Genomic DNA, 13,592 nt, shown 5'->3' with positions numbered 1-13,592 from the left:
AACTATTTAACAGGACAGTCTTTCATAAATCATTTAAAATTGTCAAATATAAATTAATAATTAAGTAAATAATTTTGTAAACAACGTCGAAACTCGGACACATCATCGAGTTTTATCAATTATTTGGATATAAGTTCTATAATAGTTGTCAAAACTGTGTTGTTTGATGAATTCTAACACCAACTTTCATTTCAAATTTGTTGGGACGCTGCAGTTATTGCCAAAACAATAAAATAAAACAAACATTTGAGATTATCAAAAATCTGAAATATTCACTGGAACATTTTATAGGCTTTTTAATTTTTAGTATTTTAAACACGAGGTGGTCACTCCAAATATATTGCATTTATTTCATAAGTTGATCCGTATGTGCATCCATATTTACGTGCATACACTATTCTTCTAAGAATTTTATTTCAGTGTTTTTTCACATGACAGGTAAACGCGCGCACTGCTGATTGTTTACAAACAAAAAAATCATTCTGTCTCTATTACATTTCCCGGCCGGAAGATTCGCTGGCGCTCTGTTATCATCCGGCAATTTCCAGGGGCAGCAGCTTCGTCGTAGTAAATCCGGATTTTCCATCGTTTTGTGTTGAATTTAGTGCGTGTTCCGGACTCAGTAAGGCACCAGCAAGTGAGATGGCGGTAACCCTTGAGGACAAGTCGATCGAGCTGCGTATGTCACGGGACAAGAAACCTGCTGTAGATGAACCGGTTGAGGGAGAACTGCTTCTGCTTTTTCCACGGCTTTTTCCGATGGCGAGGGCGTCGTGGAACCCGTAACTGGTCGGTCTGCAGAGCGGTCCCATCCGAATTTTGATCAAAAAATTTACACAACATTCTTAAAAGTGACATTTGACAATGACGTTTAGAAACGTCAAAACCCACACTGATCAAAATTCCTTTTGAAATTGTCTCGTCATTCTTCGTGCATCCATATTTACCTCGATATTTACGGTATTTACGTAAATTTACCAGAGTTAATCCAAATGCGCTACGGATGAAGCATGTGCCCAACCCCGTGATTTTAAATCATGTTTTTGCGCACCTAAAATTTAATCTTCAATGTTTAAGCGGTATGCGCACTTCGGAAGGAACCGGTCAAGAAAAAAATCAAATGGGCAGCAGCGGCAGCGCCAGCAAATCAGAGAGGGTGAAGAAAAGCCCCAAGAAATCGCTCCCTCTCATTTGTTCTGCTGTTCGTAAAGCTGTTTATTGGCCCCTTTTCCTTCCGATCTGCATACTAGCCTTTAGCAGCAAAACAATATGTTTTGTTCTTGACATAAAATATAGTTTTCTAAATTAAAAGAAAAAAACTTTGACAGATATAACGATTTCCTTCCATAAATGCATGGTAGTATCAAAAACTTTTCTACTTTTATATTGAAATTTTTTAGCTTTCTAAAAAAGCAAAGCAAAGCAATCCACTCTAACGACCCCCGGGTCTTTTGTGGTCTCTGTTGCAAGTTTCTGCTCATTTTAAGGCGTCCGAAGGTTATGTGTGGTGAGTCATCCATAGCCTCTTTTACGCAAATGGACCGACGTTTTACTTCTTTTTTTAGCTTTCTACGAATATTCACTATCGCGAACTTTTAATCCAACGAACGATCTTTTTAACAAAACAGTTTTTTTCGTTGTGTGGGCGTGAGATCGGGCCTTGATAACACTTCAAAGGTTTTTTTTTAATGACCTTTAACCTATTGTCTTTCATATGATCATAGGACTTTTTCAAAAAAAAAAACTCTAGACTTGTGCCTTTACCCAAAATTGAGTAAACTACAAAAATCAAAAGTTCACCCCAAATGACCCAGCAAACGCCAACCCCTTTTCATTGTTTACATTACCATTTTTCGTCCGCCATGTTGTACGCACTGTCACTTTTGACAGTCCCCTTTTTCTCGTCGCAGTGATGCGTACCATCCTTGCAAGGCCATCAGCCAGCAGCAGAAAATCATTTTTCTAATCGTGTGTTTGTTGCAGGAAGAAACTTCCGAAGATTTTCGATTCCGCAATTCGTGGCCCGATTTTGGCCGCATCCGGACGGGTAGTGCACGGGACGCTTTCGGCGGAGTGCTTTCACGGTTGTGGTCGGTGGAATTTCGCGATTTGCGTGAGGGGGGAAAGTGTAGAAATTTTTCGTCATCCTTTCGAGTTTTGTTTGCCGCAGCGGCTGTCATGAGCTCACTGCAGAAAAGCACGTCGCCCTTTTCTGCTTGGATCTAAGCAGGCAGGCGACGACGGATTTGTTTTGGTTTTGCAAGTTGCCGGGGGTTGATTTGGGGAGAGTGCGATGTTTTCCCCGGTGCAAGGGTCGATTTGGGACCGCATTAAGATTAAGAACTCACAGTTGAACAATTCGAGGGCGCAGAGCTCGATGACGGTTCCCGGGACGGTGTCGGAGTGGGATTTGAGTCAGGTAAATTTGCGTGGTGGGGAGGAAGAGGATGGTTCGCGGAAGGCGATTCCGACGATTGAACTGGAGGACGATGATGAAGATGATGTGGAGAGTGATAGTGTGAGGGGGGAGGAACTGTTGCGGGGGTTCCCGTCCGCTCACCGGATTCATGTGGTGCCGGTTCAGATGGAGGCATCGAGTCCGGTGATGGTCGGAGATGCCCACAGTCGGAGCCTGGTGCGGCGGTCGATTCATGAGTATCGTCCGCTGGATGAGTCGCTGCCGGGGGAGAGTTTCCAGATGCACAGCAGTTCGGCGACGGCTGGGATAATCGTGAACCGATCGTACAATAAGAAGCCGGGCAATCCGTTGAGGGACAACTACTTTAGCAGCAGTGTGCTGGACACGCCACCGTCGCCGGGAATGCTGCCCGTGGCGAGTATCTTTGGCGAGAGTCGACCGACCAGTACGGAACCGAGGATTGGTGAGTTTGACTTGGAGTAAGAGTTCTTCTCCAGGTATTGACGCTCTTATTTTTTCCAGTGATGACCGCGAACCACTACGAGAAGCGCATCATTCGCCGTTCCGTGGAGAAACCCTCGTCCACGACTACGGCCACGACGGCCAGTAGCGGCAGCTCGAGTCGGGAGCGTCGCCGGGAAAAGAACAACGCCCCGTACAAACTGCTCGGCGTGATCGATCTGGAGCCGGACTCGGAAACGGAATCTGCGGACACGTACCCGGACGGACCGAGCTGTCTGGACAATACCACAACGACCACGGTCATGGAGAGCTTCGTGAGTCGGAAGGTGTTGAACTCGCCGGAGGTGGCCGCTACTCCGCGCGTTACCAGCAGCAGTGACGTAGTTCCGGCGATGACAACGAATGGTGAGGGCAAGGTGTTGACGATTGAAATCGACGAGGACGAAGAGGCGTTCGATGAGGAAGATACGCGGATGGAGCTGTCCGAGGCGGAGGACGAACCGGCGTTGATCCCGGAAGGTTGTGAAGCGGAGAAGGAGGTCGAAGTCGATGAGCAGTGTACGCTGAGCGATTCGGACAGCTCGACGGCGCAGGTCAATCCTTCGTCATTGGCCAACTCGTTCTGGGACGTTTCAAGCTCGGGCTGCAACAAGCAACCCGGTGGCGAGCAAAGTGGATCTTCGAGGGCGAACAAAGATACGGAGTTTGACCTGCTGCTGGACCGGATCAACCAGCAGGTTCCCGCCATGTCCCAGCACGATCGCATCGAGCACTGGCGGGTAACGAAGGAAGATCTACTGTACTCGATACCAACGGTGGCGGAAATAGATTCCGGCAAACCGGCCAAACGACCCATGGACGGTCCAATTCACATCTCCAGCAGCGAAAGCAGCACGGACTCGGAAACGAGCGCCAGCCCAAGTTTGCTAGCCGCCAAGCAGCAACGTGCCAGCATCAAGAAGCGACGCACCGGCGAAGAACTGGCCACCGGAGAACGCTCCTCACCCTCGCTGCACCTGAGCGAAGAGTTGGATTTTCGGAGGAGCCAAATTAATCCCGAAATTGACAAAACAAGCATGATCCAGTGCCGCAAGAACTACCACAAATTCCCCACTCGATTTCATCGTGCAACCAACGCAACCGAAGAAGCGAACCGCCCCCAAGACCCGTACGTAGAGCTCATGAGCCGGAAGGACGCGGAAAGTGACAAATTCGCCACGTACCTGCGCCGCAACAACCCAGCCTACCGGCCGGATCTCAAAGCTCTTCAGCAACGCGGTCTCGCCGACAACAAAGTAGCCGTCGTCGTGCTGTCACCGCTGAGTTTGCAAACAGCCGAAACGTCACCACAACCCGAACGACGCCGCTCGGACGATCGCGTCTCGCAGCGGTACGGCAAAGAGCGCAAACTTCGCTACAAAGTGCGCAAACCGCGCAACAAAAAGAAAATCGTCGTCGTGGCGTCCAACCTGCGCAGCAGCTACCGCCGGCTCATCATGAAGCAAAGCTCGCTCCGCAACGGCAAGATCCGCAAGAAGGCGTCCTTCGTGAGTCTGCTCAGTGCGAAAAAGAAGAAATCGCGAACGCCGGAACCGAAGCCGGAGCTGGTGGTCGCCCGGACGCGGGCCCGCGTCTCCGTGGACAGTGCCGTCAGCAGCAGCACCTCGGCGGAGCACAAGAAGCGCGTCGAGACGGCGGCGGCGGTCGTGCCGAACGAGTTGCGGACGATGAAGAATCCGCTGGTTCGGGCGAACGGGGAAGTGCTGGCGGTGTACTACTTTGTGGACAAGCTGGTCGTGGTGCAGCAGGAGCTGGTCAGCTTTTGGGGCTGCTCGAAGCTGGCGGCGTTGCTCGGGTTGAGCCAGGAGTTGCGGCTGTTGGGGCAGTGCAAGAGGGCGCAAACGGGTGAGTGACCTTGGGGATCGGGGAAGAACAATAGGCGGTTGGAGGTTTCTTTGTTTGATAGCCGGATGCGGATAACAATGCGGACTTGAACTGAAACATAGCTTTTTTGGTTAGATTTTTTCCTCTTTAGCAACGCAACTCGTGGAACCGAAACATAACCTATATCAAATTTATATAGGGTTGATACCCTAGTTTAGAGCGCACTTTTAATTTGATGTATTCTGAAAGACTGCTATTACAGTAAATTACTGCCTCCAATTTGAATTCCATCCAATTTGGTCAAATCTGTAGAGAATGGCAAGGAAAACCGTAAAAAATCTTGATTTTGCTCTGGGCGGGAAGGGGTTAAATCAAAATAGAAAAATGAAATGAAATTTTAGACAGGATCACTGCCGTTCTACGCATAATTGTCCCATGTCAGTTTTGGACGATTTTGACTTCATGACATTTTTAAGTTTAGTTTGACGTGTACTTTAAGAAACACACATAAAATTTGGTACTTTGTTCGGAAACTCTTTAAAAACAACACCAAGTCTGTTTGTCCCATCGTTAAACTTCTACGCATAATTGTCCCACCAAGTATTTTCTTATACGGAATCATTAGTTTTACTGAGCATTATGTCTTGTTTACCTGTTGTATAGCAAGAGAATCACAAATAATTGTGATAAACTGCTAACTGGGGCGATTAGGGACACATAAGGTGGATAGGAACCCACGGGACAATTATGCGTAGAAACACAGAAATCAGTCGAAAAATTTCAATCGCGTTTTTCTCAGTTGCACTTTTTTGAAAATGGGACAATTATGCGTCGAACGGCAGTAAACATCTTAAATAACACTGTGCAGGAAGAATGAGATCATTTCATTCATTACTTTTCGAGAAATTTCAATAAGAAGTGAAAAATTATTGGTGCTCTGGTGCAACCATGGGCGTTAGAGGGTTAATATGTTTTGTTTTAGTGGACAAAAACTTCATATTTTTCACGGAATAAATAGTTTAACTACTTTTTTTGGGCCGCCGCAAATAATTTTTGCAATACTCCAGTTTTTCGATTGTTTTTGTAATTTTTAATTTAGTAGTTTTTCATTTCGATGAAACATTTTTTTAAATTTATTCTTTATGTCCAAATAAGCCATTTTATATAAATGGGTTTTCCACACAAATTATGAGGAAATCTATACAAAGATGCTATGAAAATTATTGAAAATCTTTTTTTTATTTTTTTAAAAGATCTTCTGATCGATTTGGTGTATTCGGTAAAGTTGTAGGTTATTATTAGGACTTATCAGATAAAAGGCCTCACGTACAAATATTAATTTTCCGTACGTTTTTCACTTTTAACACAAATAATTTTTTTTTTCATTTTTGATGCGTTTTACCAACCGAAATATCTCTTCATTTAAAAAAAATATATTTTTTATAAATTTCAAAATCTTGACTGATATTTTTAAATAGTCTAAAACTTATGAATTAGATTCTTTGAAAAGTATTCGTAATTTTAAAAATTCCGAAAAAAAATCCTGGAGATGAGAAAATTACGCAGTCTTTCATTTTTTGACATTGAAAACGGGATCTATAGATTTCAAGTGTCGTCAATAGAAAAATTAGGGCTTATTGAAAAACACTAAGAATCACGATTTTTTTATTTTTTGATTTTCTTTTTTTTGGAAGGCTATTATACTGCCCATAATTGAAAATGCGGCTATTATGCCAAATCAAGTATTCCGAGAAAAACGCGTTTTTGTGTTTGTCATCAAATCACCGTCAAGGCAATTTCCCATAAGAGTGGTATACTAGCCGTTTGATTTTTCCCATCGGCAGCCAAGTTTAAATACTATTGCGCAATTCTCACTAACTTGGACTTCGCACTAAATTATTGCTATCGATCGCACTATTGCGACTTGTCAAGCTGGCTTAGGAAATTTTAATTTTCTCAAAAAATGATCAAAGCGAGCCGATGTTGCTCACCTGTCAATCGCAATTTTAAAGTGCGAATGTCCAGTTTGGTGAAAACTGCGACTGGAAATGTAAATAAACAACTGCTGGTTGCCTAGTTTTTTGAAATTTTGTTGTCAAAAGTGCGAGAGAAAAGTGCGGGCCAAATCCAAGTTACAGTGCAAGGATCAATATTTCAATGAAATTCAAGTTTCAGAAGATGCGTTGGAACATCCTTTACCACCTGGTGCTAATATCTCGTTTTTGCCAATAGTGGATATTAGCCGTTTTTCCAATGGTGGGCAGTATACAGCCCAGACTCGATTCTACAAAGCCTCGATTATCCGAAGGTTTATATGGGACTTCGGATAGTCGGATTTTTTATATTTTATTACTTTAAACATCAAAATCGAGTTCTGCGACCCCATTTTAGTCAAATTTGACTGCTTAACCACAGAGTAACCCAGAGTGTCCAGTCCAGTCCAGTTGGCTCTATAAGGTTTGCTGGTAGCAGGCGTGTGATGTACCTGCGATGTACCACCAAGTTTAACCAAAAATCAAGAGGCAGTGGTAACCTGGTAACTCTGTGTTACTCTGTGGCTTAACTGCCTGTTAAATAAAAAATGCATATTTTCAATATTTCATAACCGCCATTTTAGCCACCATCTTGGATTTAATAATTATAAATCATTCTAGAGTAGTTTAGGTGTCATACTTAAGCTCGACAATCAAAAATAAAACAACTAAAAATAAATTAGGATTCGATTATCCGAAGTGAAATTTCGGCATTCGGATAATCGAGTCTGGGCTGTAATTAGAGAATTTTTTGATCTATATGGTGTCTTCGCAAAGAAGACAATAAATACACGCAAAAACATATTTGCCGATTTTTTTTAATTAACATTTTTTTTTCGAAATCCGTATTTTTCAACTTTTGATTTTTTTATGGATTTTAAAATTTTGTTAAAAGAAATAAATCCTACCAATGCTTTTATGACCTACTACAGTTATTAATGTAAAATCGATTTACAATCCAAAAGTACAGAATGTTTTCAAAGCCTTACCCAAATAGTCCCTCATTTTTAAATGCCACAATCTCTGAATTAAATGGTTCAAAGTTCATCGATAAAAATAATATTTTATTTAAATGTTCTGATCTTTTCGTAAAAAACATTTTGAAAATTGTGGGATCAAGACTCGGGGTAGAGGCGGGGGGTTACAAGCCATGGTCTCAACATTTGAATGAAAAAAAGTGTTTTAAAATGTATTTTACACCTGCCCAGTTGTTTTCCAATCATAAGTGTTAAAAATATGCATGTATTGAAGAGATTTTTTATTTCGCCGAAAAAAAAATTTTGCGGTGCTGTACATTGGATTTTCACAAAAATTGAAAATATTTTTGATCGATCCCAGACATGTTAAATATGATTTTGAATGCAGGAAAATGCATTTCTAATTGTTTTCAGTTGGTTAGACTTCTATTTCGCTTGAAATTTTTAAGTTTAAAAAAAATATTTTTTTTGCCCCCTGATTTTTCCGACCGATTTTGAAGGGGGGGGGGGGGCGACATAAACTTTGAAAAATATTTGCAACGGCCTAATAATCACAACTTGGTGGAATGTTTTTTGGTTTGGATTTTGGGAAGTTGAATTTTAGTAAAAAATGCTTATTTAAAAAATATCAGTGTCCATTTTTTTTAAATGATACTCATCTATATCTACAACTTTGCCGAATACTCTAAAACGATCAGAAAATTCCTGATTTTCGAATATTTACGTACCAAAATTATATGGATTGGGTGAACCAATGATGCAAAATTAGTCTTTAATCATGGGAAATACCCCCACAAACTTTGAGCCAAATCAAATCATTTACGAAATTCGAGGAGAATTGCTTATCTAAAAATTATTGTGTATTTGGGACAATGTGTGACTTTTTTCTTTGTGCATATTTTTGAACTTAACTAAAAAGTCTTAATCACAACCTCCAAATTTTGCCTAAGACACCAAATCGATCAAAATACGGATTTTCAAATATTGTAGAGCTTATTTGGACACTGGAAAAATCTATAGACAAAGTTTATATAAATAAAAAACTACAATCGACTTGCGAAAACGTTGAGAATTGGTCGAATCAACTTTAATTTTTTTTTCTGTGAAATGAGAAGTGCAATCAAAAGAAAACAGTTTATAATCCCTTCATCTTTAATTTTTTGTTTTTAAGCATTCTGGGCTCAACTAACGGTATACATATTTGTTAAATTCTGAGGCACATACCTACATACCGCAAAAAGTTTTTTTTTTAATATTTGTTTGTAAAACTTAGGTTTATTGAGAAATTATAATTGAAAACTATTTGTATCTGTGAATTATGCATTTAATTAAACCATAGGATGATTTTTTCCGTGGGCTTTGGTGATGAAAGCTAGTCTTAAAGTCTTTACGCTTGGGGACGATAAGATTGGTTTTCCCAGGTCCTGTGGGTCGTCAGGATTTTGGCAGCCCTACGGCGCGTGCCTCCGGGTGGCGGATGGAGGATAAAGGGATGAGTTAACTGTAGTGACAGGCTGCAAGGGATCCGGATCCTCAGCAGTCTTCAAAACGGTAAGCTATCCTATGGGCAACGCTTACAAAGATGTTCTCTTAAGAACAAAACGACCTCTTTGAAGAAAAGCGCTCACGCGGACCAGATCACCACATGATGGAAAGTGCTTCTACTCTGTAGTACTAGCGCGAGTACTCACACGATAAGCTACGATGCGCGACGAAATGTTATTGTTGTCATTTTTATGTTAGTCTTTTTTTTCGGAAGATACTGCTGTCCTTTTTGTTCTGTTCTTTTCGAACCAGTTCCAGATCATACAAGCAGCCATGAATTAAAACGTGAACAGCAAAAGAAAGCATCATACACCAGAAGGAAGGAAGATGAACACTAAAAGCACGATGAGAAACTACAGCGTCTACGTGATGCTCCGTATGCGGCTGTAAGCGATTGAAACTTCAACTTGGGGATCGCCAGGGCATGTAGGCCATCAAGGCCATCAAGTGTAAAGAACGACCAGGACAAATTCGTTACTGGCCAATTGCGACTTATACTGGCGAAGGTGATCGAGGACATCTGACGGCGGTTGCGGAGTCGTCCTCTTTAAAGCTAAGTTCTCATGCATGATAATCGTATTACAGGCCTGCCTTTCCTGGTCATGTTTAATACGATTAACTGCAACACTAACCACTTTAATTTTCAGAAATATTGACAAGACTTTTGACGAACGTGACAGGACAGGGAACTGTAATACTGTAAACCATTTTATATAAGTTTCGACCTTTTTATGTGGGAAAATTTTGCCTGAGGAGTGTTTCTTTGCTTCTGTTAAATAATTACCTTTGCTGATTGAGTTTAAACCTCAACATATGAATTAATTTTAATAATTTTGCTTTTGTTGGAACAGTTAGGTCACGTAGTAAAAGTCCGTTGGTGTGTGGATAGTGTACCCCGTTTGCTCGAGTTCCTTGGAGCCAGTTCTATAGGTTTTAACAGTCACGACAGTTCAAACCTACAGCACTGATTTTGGGAAGCTTGTGCGAATGGGGTTTTTAATGAACATTGGGGGCGGCGATTGAGCACGAAGTTTCGATTTAGCATATTTACATCATTACACGATTACATACTCTCACAAACACAATCTCATTTTAACCTACCCAATCATGTCCTCAATCCCCGCTCCCATGGAGTGCAGGCGATCCGCATGTGATTGACACGACCATTACCGTTCCTTTACACAACCGGACTTGGACTGACTTGATCCTGGCTATCCCACCTCGATCCGCAAAAAAAAAAAAAAAAAAAAAAAAAAATTAAACCATAGGATGATTTTTTTTATTTTTTGAGAATTTATCCATCCCCATCCAGGGCTATACTTCTACGTCGTTAGTTTCATTAAATAATAAAACATGAATGTGAAAATGCAGGTTTTCCCATTGTAATTTCCATTCAAATTTGTTTCGCTTTGCGCCAATCGTGAGCTTAACCAATCGCTCCCTAATTTGGTTGTTTGGGACCATAAAAGGGACCCAAAAAATGTGTTGCTGAAATAATCAATTTTCGATTCCAACCTAATGCAAAAAGTTTTTCGGTGCTGTACATCGAAGTTTCCTAAAAAAATAATTTTAAATCAGTCTAAAGCTGCTAAATATGATTATCAATGCAGAAAAATACATTTTAGTTTGTTTTCAGTTGATTAGATTAGTTCTAGTTCATCCAAATTTGGAAGGTCTTTGAAAAAAATAAAATAAATAAAAATCACTACGTATTTTTGACATCAAACTTACATACTAATTAGTAATTAATACCATCTAAGCTTGTGCACCAAATCTAATAAAAATCTCACCATTTTTCAGATTCCGACGTTGACCCGACCAACTCCCAGCGGCTGGGCTTCAACGAGAACGAACCGTTCTATCTGGAACCACGCGCTCGCAACCTGGACGAGGACGACGCGCGGACCTGTCCCCTAGCATCGATGTACGTCAACTGTTACTATCTGGCCGACGATGATGAGGGCGAGAACGGCGACAAGGCCGACGAGGAAGACGGTTCCGGGATGGTGCTTCGGATGAAGTCTCTTCAGCTGGACAGCGTGCGGAGGTGGGTTTGATAGGTTTTGTCTTCTTGATTGAGTGTTGTTGATTTTGGGTTTTTTTTTTGTTGCAGTGAAATTTCGGACATTCTGTTTATGCCGCTGCCGCGCTCGCGCTACTTTATGCTGTGTTGGCACGAGCAACTGTCGGAGAGTGACTACCGGACGGGACTGTGCAAGTACAGTCTGACGCCGGACCTGGAAACGCTGGCCAGCATCCGGGAGTTTCCGAGCGTCACGCAGAAGGTGACAGGGTTGCGGTGCACCGACGACAAGCTGATCGGGCTGGGCGCGACCACGATCGCCATCTGGAACACGGTGAACGGCTGTTTGGTCTTTACGGTGGACCTGAAGATGGACATTCAGGTGCCGCTGGCCACGTACGTGCACACGGAGAATGTGAGTTGTTTGGGATTATGGGTGATGAAGTAGAAGGGTGATTTGTAATGAGATTTGCTTTGCATTATAGGACGAGAGCGCTCTCTTCGTGGTACATTTGTGTCCTTCGCCCAGCGGAAACAGTCATCGTAAACTGGTCAAAGTACTCGGTATTAACATGGGCAAACGTTCCTGGCATCTGGTCCACAGCTATGAGGTCGCACTGGAGTCACAAAGGTGAGAAATCGCTCAATTTTTAAAAGAAAAAATCTCCCATTCTAACCCTTTTCCAGCATCCTGTGCGAATCGTCAACGCTAAACGCGGCCAGCCTGCACTGCGCCACCTTTGCCAGCGGCGAACTGCTGGCGCTCAGCCTGGATGATCTCACGACGTGCGTCACGAACCACCAGCGGCTGCAGGGTCCGGACGGGCGGCGCGTGACGCGGGACTGCGTGGCCGCGCGGGAGAAAATCTTCCTCCACCCGGCGGAACCGCGCCAGCTCGTGCTCGTCAGCGAAAAGTTCATCAAGCTCAAAACCGTCGACGAGTACCTGCTCGCATGTAGATAGAGGAGCCGAATCACACGTGTCGAGTCAAATTGCGTTAGTTTTTATAATTTTTCGAGTTTCAGTTCAGTTCCTCAGCGGCGGTGGTTCGCGTCCTAGGCAATAACATTGTATATTATCTTAGAGGCCGTATTACCTATTGTTAGTGAGTGTTTTAGCTTCTACAACACACCATTTTCCTCGACGAGGAAGGACACGTTTTCAATTATTGTGTAGTTTTTCGTGCCCCCTCCCCTATTTTATATTTCTCACAATTTGTTACAATGTATTCACCCACTCACTCATACAAAGTTTACATTGTGATTGTGGCGCGCGCTTGGTTTGGATTTGGACGGAATCACCCCTACGTAGTCGTTAGAATCTTTTTTTTTGTTTATAACTTTTGATAGAGCAGGACGAGAAATAATGAAGAGGACATCTAAAAAATACAGAGATATATTATATTGTAAAAAAAGAACAATTAAATTTGCCGCGAAATATGTGTGTCGAGTTTCAGGCGCAATGAAACGCTTATTGTTCACAGTGTATAGATTTGAAAACCGTGCGGTTGGTTTAATAAAATAAAAAAAAAACTTTACTGTTTGTATCGAGATGTGAGAAGATGAGAAATAAACATGCAATGATTTATTTTCAAAAGCTAAACAATGTCTTTTTTTTTGGTTCACGCAAGTCCACAAAAAGAGCATATCAAGCTTGCGTCGTCAGTAGAAGGTTGGGTAAAACGACAGCTTGAAGCAGGCGCTTGTCGTACAATGCGGAAGACTCCGGAACTTTAACTTTCATCCAGGTTTGATTGAAGTCAAAGTGCACCGTTTCGGAGGCTCGTTTCCCATATCGCTCCAAGCCGGTTCCAACTGCTTCACAAAATTGAAAAACATGATACTTCAAAATGTGGAACTTCGAGCTTTTGGAGAGTATTGCCTCCAGCTGGCCGAAAATTCCTCAACGACCTGACAAACTTTCCGTTACGTTTGCAAAGTTATCGAGGACCTGAAATAACATTAGAAGTTTGATGTTTTTGCAGTAAGTCTATATCATTGTTTCTTACGGTGCGGTATTATCCAACAGGTCCGTCATTCAAAAGGAATCTCTTCTCCAACAACTTGTGACAATTTCTTGCAGTGAACCCGTCCAAGTCCACGAACAATGTGGAGGAAAACATCAGGTTTACAACTTTCAGGTCACCTGCTACCACTGAGGAAAGTTCGTCCAATCGTAGAAGCGCGGACCCCATGAGCAGGATGTTGCTGTATTTTTCTGGGATACCTGGCACAACTGCCAGAAGAAG

The 13,592-nt window shown here is 42.4% G+C and overlaps 1 protein-coding gene across 1 annotated transcript; it reads left to right on the top strand.

Moving 5' to 3' along the window:
* Nucleotides 1–1,911: 1,911 nt before the first annotated feature.
* LOC6037000 lies at nt 1,912–12,758 on the top strand. Its single transcript, XM_001846913.2, has 6 exons — nt 1,912–2,882; nt 2,942–4,786; nt 11,121–11,367; nt 11,434–11,758; nt 11,829–11,974; nt 12,031–12,758. The coding sequence occupies exons 1-6, from the start codon at nt 2,294–2,296 to the stop codon at nt 12,305–12,307; spliced, it is 3,429 nt and encodes a 1,142-aa protein (XP_001846965.2). The 5' UTR covers nt 1,912–2,293; the 3' UTR covers nt 12,308–12,758.
* Nucleotides 12,759–13,592: the final 834 nt, after the last annotated feature.

Source organism: Culex quinquefasciatus, chromosome 2 (genome assembly GCF_015732765.1).
Source record: "Culex quinquefasciatus strain JHB chromosome 2, VPISU_Cqui_1.0_pri_paternal, whole genome shotgun sequence".
NCBI lineage: Eukaryota > Metazoa > Arthropoda > Insecta > Diptera > Culicidae > Culex > Culex quinquefasciatus.
Note: the sequence above shows the minus strand (reverse complement) of the source record. Positions and strands in the feature narration are given on the sequence as shown.

Excerpts from the sequence above, each read along its gene's own strand:
- LOC6037000 (XM_001846913.2), top strand. The coding sequence starts at position 2,294 with ATGTTTTCCCCGGTGCAAGGGTCGATTTGGGACCGCATTAAGATTAAG. Across the intron at positions 2,883-2,941 it reads CAGTACGGAACCGAGGATTG|TGATGACCGCGAACCACTAC; the intron begins GTGAGTTTGACT and ends TATTTTTTCCAG. Across the intron at positions 4,787-11,120 it reads GTGCAAGAGGGCGCAAACGG|ATTCCGACGTTGACCCGACC; the intron begins GTGAGTGACCTT and ends ACCATTTTTCAG.